This window comes from Anomaloglossus baeobatrachus, chromosome 4 (genome assembly GCF_048569485.1).
Source record: "Anomaloglossus baeobatrachus isolate aAnoBae1 chromosome 4, aAnoBae1.hap1, whole genome shotgun sequence".
NCBI classification, from domain to species: Eukaryota; Metazoa; Chordata; class Amphibia; order Anura; family Aromobatidae; genus Anomaloglossus; species Anomaloglossus baeobatrachus.
Genome location: NC_134356.1, coordinates 348,526,672 through 348,543,859, shown reverse-complemented (window position 1 = coordinate 348,543,859; position 17,188 = coordinate 348,526,672). Strand labels below are relative to the sequence as shown.

The window sequence follows — 17,188 nt, the reverse complement described above, 5'->3', positions numbered from 1 at the left end:
GGAGGCAGCACCGCAGGATGGAGACCCAGAACCATGGGGGGTTGATCCCTGCACGGGGAGAGAAAGAATTGTGCAGAACCCTGTGACGACCTGACTAGTCCAGGGCGTCACACCTACAATTCCCATACACTGCATAATGTCATATATATGTTCAAATGAATGGTGCCATACAGAGCGCATACAAACAAAACCCATAGAGTGCACAGATGAATAGTTAATACACTCAGCTCAATAAGACACAGAGCACACAATCCGTTCCCTACACAGGACAGAATCACACAACACGCACAGTCCATTCACTACACAGGACGATGTCACACATCACACACACAGTCCGCACCACGTCGCACGGTCTGCACAGGATGATCTGTGCCCTGCACAGTGCGGTCCGGCAGCGTCACATGGCCTCCACTCTGCGTGGCACAACATGGTCTGCAATCTGAACACGGTCTGCACTCTGCCCAGGACAGTACCACACAGAGCGCACGGTCTGCACTCTGCCCAGGACAGTACCACACAGAGCGCACAGTCTGCACTCTGCCCAGGACAGTATCACACAGAGCGCACGGTCTGCACTCTGCCCAGGACAGTACCACACAGAGCGCACAGTCTGCACTCTGCCCAGGACAGTATCACACAGAGCGCACGGTCTGCACTCTGCCCAGGACAGTACCACACAGAGCGCACAGTCTGCACTCTGCCCAGGACAGTACCACACAGAGCGCACAGTCTGCACTCTGCCCAGGACAGTATCACACAGAGCGCACAGTCTGCACTCTGCCCAGGACAGTACCACACAGAGCGCACAGTCTGCACTCTGCCCAGGACAGTACCACACAGAGCGCACAGTCTTCACTCTGCCCAGGACAGTATCACACAGAGCGCACAGTCTGCACTCTGCCCAGGACAGTATCACACAGAGCGCACAGTCTGCACTCTGCCCAGGACAGTACCACACAGAGCGCACAGTCTGCACTCTGCCCAGGACAGTATCACACAGAGCGCACAGTCTGCACTCTGCCCAGGACAGTACCACACAGAGCGCACAGTCTGTACTCTGCCCAGGACAGTACCACACAGAGCGCACAGTCTGCACTCTGCCCAGGACAGTACCACACAGAGCGCACAGTCTGCACTCTGCCCAGGACAGTATCACACAGAGCGCACAGTCTGCACTCTGCCCAGGACAGTACCACACAGAGCGCACAGTCTGTACTCTGCCCAGGACAGTACCACACAGAGCGCACAGTCTGCACTCTGCCCAGGACAGTACCACACAGAGCGCACAGTCTGCACTCTGCACAGGACGATATATCGCACAGAGCGCACAGTCTGCACTCTGCCCAGGACAGTATCACACAGAGCGCACAGTCTGCACTCTGCCCAGGACAGTACCACACAGAGCGCACAGTCTGCACTCTGCCCAGGACAGTATCACACAGAGCGCACAGTCTGCACTCTGCCCAGGACAGTATCACACAGAGCGCACAGTCTGTACTCTGCACAGGACGATATATCACACTGCAGACGCGCAGTATCCTTCCCCTCGGCGGCCGCACTAACGCCTGTCCGTGACGTCACGGCATCAGTGTGCCCGCCTACCACGTGATCCCTGGTCGCAGGCTGGAGCAGGCAGTTTTCTGTAGGGACTGAGCGGCGCCTGTAGGTGGAAGCCATGCTGAGCCTGATGAGGAGCGCGGCCTCCTTCTTCTGGAGGGAAGCGGACGCTGGTAGTCACCAGAGGAAACCTTACAAGGGTGAGAACTCAGGTCACCTGGAAGGACCATTCCACACCGGCACCATGCTGTGTGCGGCCCTGTATTTTACCGGCGGGGATAGGCAGTTGTGCAGGGATATAGCCCGCCCTCTCCACAGTATAAGAGCAGTTCCCTTACTGACCACCAGGGCCTGCCAGAGAGCCACCCACAGAGCGCGGGCTGGAGGAGCACGTGACCTCTCCTTACAGTGACATGTGATGCAGGGAAGGCGTCTGATACAGCATTTTGCATTTAAACCAATTTAGTTCGTTTTTTTGCTGCTATGTCACAGTGTATCAGTCGTGAATGAGTAACCCCTATGTACACATCAAGACCGGCCATTTTCTCTGTCAGTTTAATGAGGGTTGGGCCTAGAATGTACAGGCTCCTTCTAGGTTATTAGGCGTTTCCTCCTGTCCACTATAATCGGACCGTCACTTTACATTTAAACAACTCCATGCCCACGTGGACATAGAAAAATAATGTTTATTCCGTCTGGAAAAGATCGGCCTTTATTTTGAACACGTCCCATCAAGTGACAAATTACGTCATACCGGGAAGGAGCCCATACAGTCTAGCATCTACTGTTTAATGAGAGGTGTGGTGGAGTCAGACACCTCTTCATGAATCAGGAGCGTCTTATGTGTGCGCCACTCCAGGAATCTTAGGCTATGTGCACACGTTGCGGTTTTTTCCCGCGGAAACGCTGCGTTAAGAACCACAGCGTTTCAGTGCCAAATAGCATGCGTTCAGCTTCCTCAGCAAAGTCTGTAAGAGCTGAAAAATCAATACACATGCTGCGTATCTAAACGCAGCGTTCTGGATGCCAAAAATCGGTGCGGAAAAAAAGCAGCATGTCACTTCTTTTGTGCGTTGTAGCTGCGTTCTCCTCCCATTGAAATCAATTATGTGGGTCAGAACGCAGCTACACCGCAGTTCGCTGCATTTTTGTTGCGGTCCGCATGCTTTATCGGCATACAGAACGCAGGCATTTTACCTGGAAGTGAGGTCAAGAGGTTTCCTGTTGACCTCACTTCCTGGCAAAGTTCAGGAAAGCCCCGATGTCGCCAAAGTGCCCGCCCCGACCCCCCCCCCCCCCCCCGAAAATCCAACATGGCTGCGCGCACAGCAGCGCACCGGCCGCCCTACTCCTCTGTTTCTTTCGCATGTGCAATAACACATGCGACAGAAAACTGCTCCCCAGGCCCTGCCAAGTCACCCCCTATTCCCGCCTGGTGTCCCCCGGTAATCCCCGTACCTGTCACAGCGCTGATCCCCCGCGGCCCCCTCCTCCTTCACAGTGCGCGCCGATCACATGTACCGAGCAGCTGACAGCTTCCTGTGTTCAGTGTGAGCTGCGCTGGCTGCTGCTCGGCACACTACAGCTGTGACCCGGGGAGAGTGGGTGCAGATTCTTTGCACCCACTCTCCTCAAATGGAGGGTCTGCACTACTAGAAAATGGGGGACACCTTCCCTGAGCGTGCCCCCCATATTCTAGAAGGTCCAGAGGCGACGTAGGACGTAAAAAATGGATTACTGTGGACCCAATTTTTTTCTTTTTTTTTCCAATAAATTGGTGAAAGAGGATATGTTTTTGGGGAGTGTTTTTTCAAATATTTTTTTTTTTTTTGTCAATTTGTTTTGCTATTACTGTCAGTTAGTTATGTCTGGTATCAAACAGACGCCGTGACATCACTAATTGCTGGGCTTGATGCCAGGTGACATTACACATCTGGCATCAACCCAATATATTACCCCGTTTGCCACCACACCAGGGCAACGGGATGAGTTGGGACGAAGCGCCAGGATTGGCGCATCTAATGGATGCGCCACTTCTGGGGCGGCTGCGGCCTGCTATTTTTAGGCTGGGAAGAGTCAAATAACCATGGCTCTTCCCATCCTGAGAATACTAGACCCCAGCTGTCAGCTTCACCTTGGCTAGTGATCTAATTTGGGGGGACCCCACGTTATTTTTTTTTTTAATTCTTTATTTATAAATAAAAAAAAAAAAGCCTGGGGAGCCCTCCAAATTGATCAGCAGACAAGATGAAGCTGCCAGCTGTGGTTTGCAGGCTACAGCTGTATGCTTTACCCTAGCTGCCTATCAAAAATAGGGGGGACCCCACGCCATTTTTTTCATTGTTTTTTTTTTCTGTTTCCACAATGGAGAATGTAGAGAATGTGGAGAAGAAGGAAATGACATCACAGGTTTTTTTTTTCCCAAAGGTCTGTGTTCAACCAACTTTATTAACACTGACAAGTCTTAAAAAACGCACCTAAAAACGCATGAAAAACGCATGCGTTTTCGATGCGTTTTTTTCAAAAAGCATTGTTTACAATTCTCCCCTCTGCCAGAGGGTGCGTTTTTTTTCGCGCTGAAAAAAACGCAACGTGTGCACATAGCCTTACAGCAACCCCTTGACTGGAGTAAGATTTCTAATGACACCAAAACTCCTCATGAATTAGACAAGCAGTGGCATCATGCCCTGGCATGATATCCCATCCCCTGGCGTCACATCAGATGTCCCGGTGTCATGGCCCTACTCTTGATGTCACGCCCCATCTACTGATGTCACAACCCATCTCCTGGTTGCATCCCAGTGACACGCCCCTCCTCCTGGCATCTTGCCCCTGTCCCAGTGACACGCCCGTCCTCATGGCATCACGCCCCTGTCCCAGTGACACGCCCCTCCTCCTGGCATCACGCCCCTGTCCCAGTGACACGCCCCTCCTCCTGGCATCACGCCCCTGTCCCAGTGACACGCCCCTCCTCCTGGCATCACGCCCCTGTCCCAGTGACACGCCCCTCCTCCTGGCATCACGCCCCTGTCCCAGTGACACGCCCCTCCTCCTGGCATCACGCCCCTGTGGCAGTGACACGCCCCTCCTGGCATCACGCCCCTGTGGCAGTGACACGCCCCTCCTCCTGGCATCACGCCCCTGTCGCAGTGACACGCCCCTCCTCCTGGCATTATGCCCCTGTCCCAGTGACACGCCCCTCCTCCTGGCATCACCCCTGTCCCAGTGACACGCCCCTCCTGGCATCACTCCCCTGTCCCAGTGACACGCCCCTCCTGGCATCTTGCCCCTGTCGCAGTGACACGCCCCTCCTCCTGGCATCTTGCCCCTGTCTCATTGACACGCCCCTCCTGGCATCACACCCCTGTCCCAGTGACACGCCCCTCCTCCTGGCATCACGCCCCTGTCGCAGTGACACGCCCCTCCTCCTGGCATCATGCCCCTGTCTCAGTGACACACCCCTCCTCCTGGCATCACGCCCCTGTCGCAGTGACACGCCCCTCCTGGCATCACGCCCCTGTCCCAGTGACACGCCTCTCCTTCTGGCAACATGCCCCTGTCCCAGTGACACGCCCCTCCTTCTGGCATCATGCCCCTGTCCCAGTGACACGCCTCTCCTGACAACACGCCCCTGTCCCAGTAACATGCCCCTCCTCCTGGCAACAGGCCCCTGCCCAAGTGACACGCCCCTCTTCCTGGCATCATGCCCCTGTCGCAGTGACACGCCCCTCCTCCTGGCATCTTGCCCCTGTCTCAATGACACGCCCCTCCTGGCATCACACCCCTATCCCAGTGACACGCCCCTCCTGGCATCACGCCCCTGTCGCAGTGACACGCCCCTCCACCTGGCATCACACCCCTGTACCAATAGTAAGATAAACCAGGCATTCCAAAATGGATGCAAAAAGGAAAACTTTATTCAAAATATAGAACAGTTCAAATATTGCAAGACGTTTCGGTCAACGCAGTGACCTTCGTCAGTGGAACTGGCTATATGTGGAAAAATAGATGATCCGTGCAAAGGAGAAAATTCAGAATTATTAGTAGAGAATTTTTCTCCTTTGCTCGGATCATCTATTTTTCCACATATAGTCAGTTCCACTGACGAAGGTCACTGCGTTGACCGAAACGTCTTGCAATATTTGAACTGTTCTATATTTTGAATAAAGTTTTCCTTTTTGCATCCATTTTGGAATGCCTGGTTTATCTTATTTTTGGATACAGATTTGGACCCTACCAGAGCACCCATTCCTTAAAATAGAAGTGCCGTGTCATTCTATATAATATATGGCCCCTCCTCCTGGCATCACTCCCCTGTCCCAGTGACATGCCCCTCCTCCTGGCATCACTCCCCTGTCCCAGTGACACGCCCCTCCTCCTAGCATCACTCCCCTGTCCCAGTGACACGCCCCTCCTCCTGGCATCACTCCCCTGTCCCAGTTACACGCCCCTCCTCCTGGCATCACTCCCCTGTCCCAGTGACAGGCCCCTCCTACTGGCATCACTCCCCTGTCCCAGTGACACTCCCCTCCTCCTGACATCACTCCCCTGTCCCAGTGACACGCCCCTCCTGGCATCACTCCCCTGTCCCAGTGACACACCCCTCCTCCTGGCATCACTCCCCTGTCCCAGTGACACGCCCCTCCTCCTGGCATCACTCCCCTGTCCCAGTGACACGCCCCTCCTCCTGGCATCACTCCCCTGTCCCAGTGACACGCCCCTCCTCCTGGCATCACGCCCCTGTCCCAGTGACACGCCCCTCCTCCTGGCATCACGCCCCTGTCCCAGTGACACGCCCCTCCTCCTGGCATCACGCCCCTGTCCCAGTGACACGCCCCTCCTCCTGGCATCACGCCCCTGTCCCAGTGACACGCCCCTCCTCCTGGCATCACGCCCCTGTCCCAGTGACACGCCCCTCCTCCTGGCATCACGCCCCTGTGGCAGTGACACGCCCCTCCTGGCATCACGCCCCTGTGGCAGTGACACGCCCCTCCTCCTGGCATCACGCCCCTGTCGCAGTGACACGCCCCTCCTCCTGGCATCATGCCCCTGTCCCAGTGACACGCCCCTCCTCCTGGCATCACCCCTGTCCCAGTGACACGCCCCTCCTGGCATCACTCCCCTGTCCCAGTGACACGCCCCTCCTGGCATCTTGCCCCTGTCGCAGTGACACGCCCCTCCTCCTGGCATCTTGCCCCTGTCTCATTGACACGCCCCTCCTGGCATCACACCCCTGTCCCAGTGACACGCCCCTCCTCCTGGCATCACGCCCCTGTTGCAGTGACACGCCCCTCCTCCTGGCATCATGCCCCTGTCTCAGTGACACACCCCTCCTCCTGGCATCACGCCCCTGTCGCAGTGACACGCCCCTCCTGGCATCACGCCCCTGTCCCAGTGACACGCCTCTCCTTCTGGCAACATGCCCCTGTCCCAGTGACACGCCCCTCCTTCTGGCATCATGCCCCTGTCCCAGTGACACGCCTCTCCTGACAACACGCCCCTGTCCCAGTAACATGCCCCTCCTCCTGGCAACAGGCCCCTGCCCAAGTGACACGCCCCTCTTCCTGGCATCATGCCCCTGTCGCAGTGACACGCCCCTCCTCCTGGCATCTTGCCCCTGTCTCAATGACACGCCCCTCCTGGCATCACACCCCTATCCCAGTGACACGCCCCTCCTGGCATCACGCCCCTGTCGCAGTGACACGCCCCTCCACCTGGCATCACACCCCTGTACCAATAGTAAGATAAACCAGGCATTCCAAAATGGATGCAAAAAGGAAAACTTTATTCAAAATATAGAACAGTTCAAATATTGCAAGACGTTTCGGTCAACGCAGTGACCTTCGTCAGTGGAACTGGCTATATGTGGAAAAATAGATGATCCGTGCAAAGGAGAAAATTCAGAATTATTAGTAGAGAATTTTTCTCCTTTGCTCGGATCATCTATTTTTCCACATATAGTCAGTTCCACTGACGAAGGTCACTGCGTTGACCGAAACGTCTTGCAATATTTGAACTGTTCTATATTTTGAATAAAGTTTTCCTTTTTGCATCCATTTTGGAATGCCTGGTTTATCTTATTTTTGGATACAGATTTGGACCCTACCAGAGCACCCATTCCTTAAAATAGAAGTGCCGTGTCATTCTATATAATATATGGCCCCTCCTCCTGGCATCACTCCCCTGTCCCAGTGACATGCCCCTCCTCCTGGCATCACTCCCCTGTCCCAGTGACACACCCCTCCTCCTAGCATCACTCCCCTGTCCCAGTGACACACCCCTCCTCCTAGCATCACTCCCCTGTCCCAGTGACACGCCCCTCCTCCTGGCATCACTCCCCTGTCCCAGTTACACGCCCCTCCTCCTGGCATCACTCCCCTGTCCCAGTGACAGGCCCCTCCTACTGGCATCACTCCCCTGTCCCAGTGACACTCCCCTCCTCCTGACATCACTCCCCTGTCCCAGTGACACGCCCCTCCTGGCATCACTCCCCTGTCCCAGTGACACACCCCTCCTCCTGGCATCACTCCCCTGTCCCAGTGACACGCCCCTCCTCCTGGCATCACTCCCCTGTCCCAGTGACACGCCCCTCCTCCTGGCATCACTCCCCTGTCCCAGTGACACGCCCCTCCTCCTGGCATCACTCCCCTGTCCCAGTGACACGCCCCTCCTCCTGGCATCACTCCCCTGTCCCAGTGACACGCCCCTCCTCCTGGCATCACTCCCCTGTCCCAGTGACACGCCCCTCCTCCTGGCATCACTCCCCTGTCCCAGTGACACGCCCCTCCTCCTGGCATCACTCCCCTGGACCAGTGACACGCCTCTCCTCCTTGCATCACTCCCTTGGACCAGTGACACGCCCCTCCTCCTGGCATCACTCCCCTGTCCCAGTGACACGCCCCTCCTCCTGGCATCACTCCCCTGTCCCAGTGACACGCCCCTCCTCCTGGCATCACTCCCCTGTCCCAGTGACACGCCCCTCCTCCTGGCATCACGCCCCTGTCCCAGTGACACGCCCCTCCTCCTGGCATCACGCCCCTGTCACAGTGACACGCCCCTCCTCCTGGCATCACGCCCCTGTCACAGTGACACGCCCCTCCTCCTGGCATCACGCCCCTGTCACAGTGACACGCTCCTCCTCCTGGCATCACGCCCCTGTCGCAGTGACACGCCCCTCCTCCTGGCATCACGCCCCTGTCGCAGTGACACGCCCCTCCTCCTGGCATCACGCCCCTGTCGCAGTGACACGCCCCTCCTCCTGGCATCACGCCCCTGTCGCAGTGACACGCCCCTGTCGCAGTGATACGCCCCTTCTCCTAACATCACGCCCCTGTTCCAGTGACACGCCCCTCCTGGCATCTTGTCCCTGTCGCAGTGACACGCCCCTCCTCCTGGCATCATGCCCCTGTCGCAGTGACACGCCCCTCCTGGCATCATGCCCCTGTCGCAGTGACACGCCCCTCCTCCTGGCATCTTGCCCCTGTCTCATTGACACGCCCCTCCTGGAATCACGCCCCTGTCGCAGTGACACACCCCTCCTCCTGGCATCATGCCCCTGTCGCAGTGACACACCCCTCCTCCTGGCATCATGCCCCTGTCGCAGTGACATGCCCCTCCTCCTGGCATCACGCCCCTGTCGCAGTGACACGCCCCTCCTGGCATCATGCCCCTGTCGCAGTGACACGCCCCTCCTCCTGGCATCTTGCCCCTGTCTCATTGACACGCCCCTCCTGGAATCACGCCCCTGTCGCAGTGACACACCCCTCCTTTTGGCATCATGCCCCTGTCGCAGTGACACACCCCTCCTCCTGGCATCTTGCCCCTGTCGCAGTGACATGCCCCTCCTCCTGGCATCACGCCCCTGTCGCAGTGACACGCCCCTCCTGGCATCATGCCCCTGTCGCAGTGACACGCCCCTCCTCCTGGCATCTTGCCCCTGTCTCATTGACACGCCCCTCCTGGAATCACGCCCCTGTCGCAGTGACACACCCCTCCTTTTGGCATCATGCCCCTGTCGCAGTGACACACCCCTCCTCCTGGCATCACGCCCCTGTCGCAGTGACACGCCCCTCCTCCTGGCATCACGCCCCTGTCGCAGTGACACGCCCCTCCCCCTGGCATCACCCCCCTGTTGCAGTGACACGCCCCTCCTCCTGGCATCTTGCCCCTGTCTCAGTGACACACCCCTCCTGGCATCACGACCCTGTTCCAGTGACACGTCCCTCCTCCTGGCATCACGCCCAGTGTCCTGGTTTCACACCACTTCTCCACTTCTCCTTGCGTCATGCCCCGTGTACCATTACCCACACCAAGGTTCTTCCTAGTTTTGTGTGAAGGAACGGTCTTGAAAATGCCAGGAGTTGCAAAAAAAGTTGTGACTTTTCAGTGCACTTTATGCAGAATTCTGGTGAGCTTGCTTTGATGAATCGGGGCCTATGTGGATAAAAGTATTGGGACAACCTACACATTACATCCACAGGAGCTATTCTACTATCCCAGCAGTTCTTCATAATGCACCCGATTACGTGTCTGGGACGTAAGCCTCCTTGGAGGTGGCAAGGGCCTCCTTACCTCTTGGGTCCCTGTGCGGCTGAGCAAATTGCATCAATGTAATGTCCAGCACTGTAACCAAAGGTGTTTAACTGCGTTCAGGTCAGGGCTGTGTGTAGATTCGTCAAGTATACCCAACCATGCCTTTATGAATCTTGTTTTTTGCACTGGGGCCCAGTCATCCAAAAGAATACGACCTTCCACAAACTGTTCCCACAAGGCAGGTACCATTCTCCTGGCATTTACCACCTAGACTCACCCATAAGGGTATGTCCGCACGCTGCGGTTTAGATTTGACAACAAAACTGCAGCCTCTGGCAGACTTTGACAACTGTACACAATGTGTTTGAAAAAAACCAGGTAAAAACGTATGTGTTTTTACCACATTCTTGTTAATGTGTTTTTTAAAGGAGAAAATAAATATGATAGGATATTTGATAGATAGCTAGAATAGATAGACAGAAAATTGGATAGAAAGAATAGACATAGGTAGATAGAAAGAACATATAGAATAGATAGAAAGAACATAGAATATATAATAAAAAAGAATAGATAGAGGGATAGCTAGCTTGACCAGCTGTTTTTTTAAAAAAAAAAAAATTAAAATTGACGTAAAATAAATGACGTGGTGTCCAACCCGGTTTTTCATATTCAGCACAGGAATAGCTGCAGCTCCAGGTTGCAACCCTCAGATGTCTGCTGTATCTTGGCTGATTCTGATTTGGGGATAATGAAAAAACCACGGTGTTGGCTGCGCTGCTATTAAAGTTCATAAAGATGATGGTATTGTTCCAAAAAAACCTTTTTTTATTGCAAGATTATAAGCCACAACGCGTTTCGGGGTTAAATGTTCCCCCTTCCTCAGGTAGCAACAATCATATGAAGTGGTATGCCTTATATATACATGAATATGTAGGTCCCCACACCCCTTGATTAATTCAACATATGGATCATAATGATCAATCAGCAGGGTTTTCAGGGACCTCGCCTCACAAAAATCAATTGTACATATTCACATTTGACAGCGATATTCAAGAAACCACAAATATATTTTGTCTCAAGTATATTGTGATACCCTCATCATTAAAAAAATCTTTTGAAATATATTTAGAAATTAATAAACATGAATAAAAAACTCATCAAGGAAATTACTTTAAAAACAAGAAAATATGAAATTTAGATTTTGAGATTTAAAATTTAAAAATAGAGGGTGAAATTGCATTAAATTAAATATAAATAAAAGAAAAAAATAAAAAAATAAAAAAAAAAAAAAAAAACCCCTTCCAAAAAAATTTTTTCTTTTCTTTTTTTTCCCTTTCTCTTTTCTTTTTTTCCTTTCTTTTTTCCCTTTCTTTTTAAAAAAAAAACAAACAAAAATATATGTAACTATACGGTTCCAATACAGGGCTAAAATATTCATTGTTAAAAGTGAGAGTGATAGCTCTAAAAATACATGAATGGATCGCTAACTAAAACAGATCATAATCCATAATTTATAGTGTTTGACATATGAAAAATACATTTGCTGAAAAATAACTGCCTATATAGTAATTAAACCATATTTTAACCTCAATTTTATTTTATTTATGGTGCTAATAAAAATTATGCTCTATTTGATCTGCTCAGTCATTATATTGAGGCCTTCTGGATTCAAAGTGGCTAATTTAAATATCCAGAAGGATTCGCGTTCCACCAACCTCCAATACCGCGTTGTGCGGCCTACATATTGTAGGCCGCACGGACATTCTAATAGATAAATGACATAGGAGCTGGTGCAACAGAGATGTTGCTTTATTAAGAATTCCTCTCCTCTCTCGCACAACGCAAATGGTACACAATAGACTAAACGGTCATAGATACAATATTCGCCATGGTATAGTAACCCACAGTCTCTCCAGGCATTTTTTATTGGAACATGATAAAGACAGAGACAATGTCAAAATGGTGATTATTGAGCAGGTTATGGCTGATGTTACAGCTAGGTATTGGAGGTTGGTGGAACGCGAATCCTTCTGGATATTTAAATTAGCCACTTTGAATCCAGAAGGCCTCAATATAATGACTGAGCAGATCAAATAGAGCATAATTTTTATTAGCACCATAAATAAAATAAAATTGAGGTTAAAATATGGTTTAATTACTATATAGGCAGTTATTTTTCAGCAAATGTATTTTTCATATGTCAAACACTATAAATTATGGATTATGATCTGTTTTAGTTAGCGATCCATTCATGTATTTTTAGAGCTATCACTCTCACTTTTAACAATGAATATTTTAGCCCTGTATTGGAACCGTATAGTTACATATATTTTTGTTTGTTTTTTTTTTAAAAAGAAAGGGAAAAAAGAAAGGAAAAAAAGAAAAGAGAAAGGGAAAAAAAAGAAAAGAAAAAATTTTTTTGGAAGGGTTTTTTTTTTTTTTTTTATTTTTTTCTTTTATTTATATTTAATTTAATGCAATTTCACCCTCTATTTTTAAATTTTAAATCTCAAAATCTAAATTTCATATTTTCTTGTTTTTAAAGTAATTTCCTTGATGAGTTTTTTATTCATGTTTATTAATTTCTAAATATATTTCAAAAGATTTTTTTAATGATGAGGGTATCACAATATACTTGAGACAAAATATATTTGTGGTTTCTTGAATATCGCTGTCAAATGTGAATATGTACAATTGATTTTTGTGAGGCGAGGTCCCTGAAAACCCTGCTGATTGATCATTATGATCCATATGTTGAATTAATCAAGGGGTGTGGGGACCTACATATTCATGTATATATAAGGCATACCACTTCATATGATTGTTGCTACCTGAGGAAGGGGGAACATTTAACCCCGAAACGCGTTGTGGCTTATAATCTTGCAATAAAAAAAGTTTTTTTTGGAACAATACCATCATCTTTATGAACTTTAATAGCAGCGCAGCCAACACCGTGGTTTTTTCATTATCCCCAAATCCATTCTCCTTCTCCTTCTTGGAGTGCACGGGGCTGCTGCAGCTATTCCAAGACTCTGTCTGAATCACATCAAGCCTCTGAAGGGCCGGTGAGTCACCGGCATCTTTTCTACGGGTCCGTCCACCACAGAGGAGGAGCTGCAGCTCAGTGCTGGTCTGACGGCTGTGCTCTCCATGTGGGATATCGATCGTGTGAGCGGCAGCCTGAGCTGGAAATACTGCGGGCTGGAAAGGACGAGATCCCCGCTGATGCCATAGCGGTACACCGTGGACCTCCCTTCGGCTGTCTCCCCAGTGTTGTACCTGACGTACAACAGGATCAGGTGAGTGTGACCATCACACTGCACACGTAATAAGTTATCATTAGATTTTACACAGGAGCGCACCCTCTTTTTCTTTTATTTGGCTGATTCTGAAAAATAGAGGGGATCCCACACTTTTTTTTATTATTTGTTTGATTTTTTGATTTTTTTTTTTTAAATGACATGGGCTCGCCCCCATTTTTCTAAAACCAGCCATGGTACAGCAGACAACTGGGGGCTAATATAATTAGGGTGAGAAGGGCCATCGTTATTTGCCCCTTTCCAGCCTAACAATAGCAGCCCACAGCCACCCTAGAAGAAGCCCAGCTCTTCCCGTTGCCCTGGTGCGGTGGCAAGCGGGTAATAAGGAGGTAATAACAGCCCACAGCTGCTACTAAGCCCTAGCTTAGTGATGGCAGAGGTCTATGAGACACCACCCATTACTAATATGTAAGTGAAAGTAAACAAACACAAACTCCCAAAATAATCCTGTATTTGAAATAAAAGACAAAAAAGCACCCACTTTCACCACTTTATTAACTCCCTAAACATCCCTCCAGGACCGACGTAATCCACAGAATTTCCCACGACACTTTCAGCACTGCTACTTTTGACGCTCACAGCGAGCGCTATAGAACAAGACTGTTTGCTGTTAGCTCCACGCAGCAACTGAAGTGAGTCGAGCTATCAGCGGTGACATCACTCAGCTTAGCTGCAGCCACAGTGGGAGTCCTCCACCTGTGACAGCAAATCAGCCGAGTGACTGAAGTGAACCGCGGGATCACCGGTGCTGTCACTCAGGTGATTTGTGGTCACAGGTGAGTCCTCCACCTGTTACCACAAATCAGACCGCAACTGAAGTGAGCCGCCATCAGAGGACTTACCTGAGTGACATCACAGCGGTGAGCCCGGGACATCACTGCTGCGACACATGCCGTACTGCGGGACCCGTAGCTGTGACTTCAGGGGTTCACCCAAGTTCATTCTGATCGCGTGGGTCTGTCTGCGCTCATAGCTGCCAGTCATGTTCTATGACGCTCGCTGTGACAGGACAGAGATGTAGCAGAGCTGCATCGCTATGGGACCTCTTGTGGATTACTTTGGACCTGGAGGAGTGTTTGGGGGTTAATAAAGTGGTGAAAGAGGGGGCTTTCTATTTTATTTCAAATAAAGGATTTTTTGGCTGTTTGTGTTTATTTACTTTCATTTCCGAATTAGTAATGTGCGGTGTCTCATAGATGCCTGACATCACTAACCTAGGGTTTAGTGGCAGCTATGGGCTGCCACTGCACTAGGGTAATCGGGACGAGCCAGGTAAAGTCCCGGGTCTGTCGCATCTAATGTAAGCGGCAATTCCGGGTGCTGCTGGCTGATATTTTTAGGCTGGGGGGCTCCCAAAAATGTGGGTCTCCCCAGCCTGAGAATACCATCCCTCAGCTGTGAGGCTTTATCTTGACTGGGTATCAAAATTGGGGTGACCGCACGTTGTATTTTTAGAAATTATTTATTTTACTGACCTGACCACCGGCGGCTGTGGTTGGTTGCAGTCTGACAGCTGTCACTCAGAGTGTGAGGGCGCGTGTGACAGCAACCAATCACAGACAGGGGAAGCAGTGAATATGTATGAGCCTAATGAGCGGGTGCAGTGAATGTGGCTAATAAGCGGGTCAGGAAGAAGAATGAGAGGCTGCGGGAGCAGTGTGACAGCCACGCCGGTGATCGGTGAGTATGAAGGAAAAAAAGAGAGAGGTTTTCACTCCTGCAATGTTTTTTTATCCTGGAACAAAGTGGCTGACCAGTGTTTTTTGTGACAAGAACGCAGGTACATCGCATACAAAATGCAACCCATTTTGTTACCATGCGTTTTGCCATGTATTTTTTTTATCCTCTCATTGAGTTGTATGGGTGACAAAACGTGACCAAGTCGCAAAAAGAATTGACATGCTGCTTTTTTTTGTCAAAGATTTTGCTAAATAAAACATTGACAAAAAAACTTCAATGTGTGCATTTAATTTCTGATTTATCATAGACTTTGCTGGGGAAGCAAAAGCATGTCATTAATACAGTGCAGTTTAAAACGTGAAAAAAACGCAACATACGCACATAGCCTAATGCGGGCGTCACACGAGTCGATCTATCGTGCGATATGTTGTCGGGTCCCAGTTTTCGTGACGCACATCCGACATGGCTTGCGACGTCGTTTCGTGTGACACCTCCGAGCGACGCTGAACGTTCGCAAATCTGTTACAAATCGGGAGTCGTGTAGACGTCGCTTATTTTTAAAAAATCGTTTATTTTTCTTTGCGCTGGTTGTTAATCGTACCCTGGGCAGCACACATCGTTCCGTGTGACACCCCGGGAACTATGAACACAGCTTACCTGTGTCCCGCGGCACCCGCCGACTATGTGGAAGGAAGGAGGTGGGTGGAATGTTTACATCCCGCTCATCTCCGCCCCTCCACTTCTATTGGCCGGCGGCCGTGTGACATCGCTGTGACGCTGAACGTCCCTCCCCCTTCAGGAAGAGGATGTTCGCCGCCCACAGCGAGGTCGCTCAGCAGGTAAGTGCGTGTGACGGCGGTTTAACGACTTTGTGCGACACGGGCAGCAATTTGCCCGTGACGCACAAACGACGGGGGTGGGTAGGATCGCTCGTGCGATCGCACGATAGATCGTACCTTGTGACGACCGCATTAGACTATCAGAGAGAGGATTGCTTGTCAATCCAGGTATAGCGATGTGAGCACGGTCCGTATTTGTCGGAAGTGTGAAATTTGCCGTACAATCATTGTGGTGCTGTATTCTGTAAACATCTCATCCATTTGTTGCAGTGAAAATCTGCAGAGTGAATTTACCAGAACTTCAATCTGTATTAGGCCCTGTGCCCACGAGAGAAAGTTACTGCGGAATTTGCTGCGGAAAACATGCGGATTTTCTAGATTTTCCAGATAAATCCGCGGGTTACGCAAGTACAGACACTCCCCATGTTATCCTATGGGATTTGGGGAGTGCTGTATCAATGCTGCGGTATTTGCGGCTGCGGAAAATGCTGCGGATGTCCCGCAGCGACACGTAACTGCGTGACAATTATTCATGCGGAATTCCTGCCTTTCCACTGTGGAGATACAGGGCGAGAATTCCGCACGAAATCCGCACTGTTTCCGCAAGTTTCCCGCAACAATTCTGCAGAAATACCTCAGCAATGGATAGCTGTGGATTCCAGGGAGTTGCTGTGTGAACCTGCGAAAATACCTGCAGAAAAGTCCGTAGTAACTGTCTCCTGTGGGCACATGGCCTTACAGTATTTCCACCAACATCTGCAGGAAAATGCTACCATGGAAATGTCCCATGAGAATGTATCCTTCAGGACACTACTGATTTTCAGTTGGAAAAGTCCGCAACAAAATCTGTAGTGCGTTAGTTCACCTTAACCTCATAACGACGGCCGTACGACTTAAAGCGGCGGCAAAACAGGGTACTTATTCTGTTCCGCCGCTTTAAAGCGGCGGCCCGAAAAAACCCTGTAGCGCCCCCCAGCGACCGAAAATCTCGGGGGTTTCAGCTACCGGGGGTAGCTGAGACCCCCCAGATTATGAATCGGGGTGTTTTTTTTGGACCCCGACCATGTGATCGCCGGTATACACCGTATACCGACGAACACATGAAAAAAAAAGAAATGGCCAGTAAAACTGATTTCTTTTTCATCTGACATGATCAAACATGTCAGATGAGAAAGAAATCTAACCCCCTAGTGCCCCCAAAGCCCCCGGTACCGGAGAGTCCCCCCACCCCCACCCCTACCCCCACCGGACATCCAAAAT

At 50.8% G+C, this 17,188-nt stretch overlaps 1 protein-coding gene across 1 annotated transcript in view; it reads left to right on the top strand.

Moving 5' to 3' along the window:
• Positions 1 to 1,628: 1,628 nt before the first annotated feature.
• The window catches only part of MOV10L1 (Mov10 like RNA helicase 1), a 371,844-nt gene continuing 356,284 nt past the window's right edge, over positions 1,629 to 17,188 (top strand). The window contains exon 1 of the mRNA XM_075345097.1: positions 1,629 to 1,757. Within this exon, the coding sequence (XP_075201212.1) occupies positions 1,676 to 1,757 (82 nt within the window). The 5' untranslated portion in view covers positions 1,629 to 1,675. The remainder of the gene's footprint in view (positions 1,758 to 17,188) is intronic.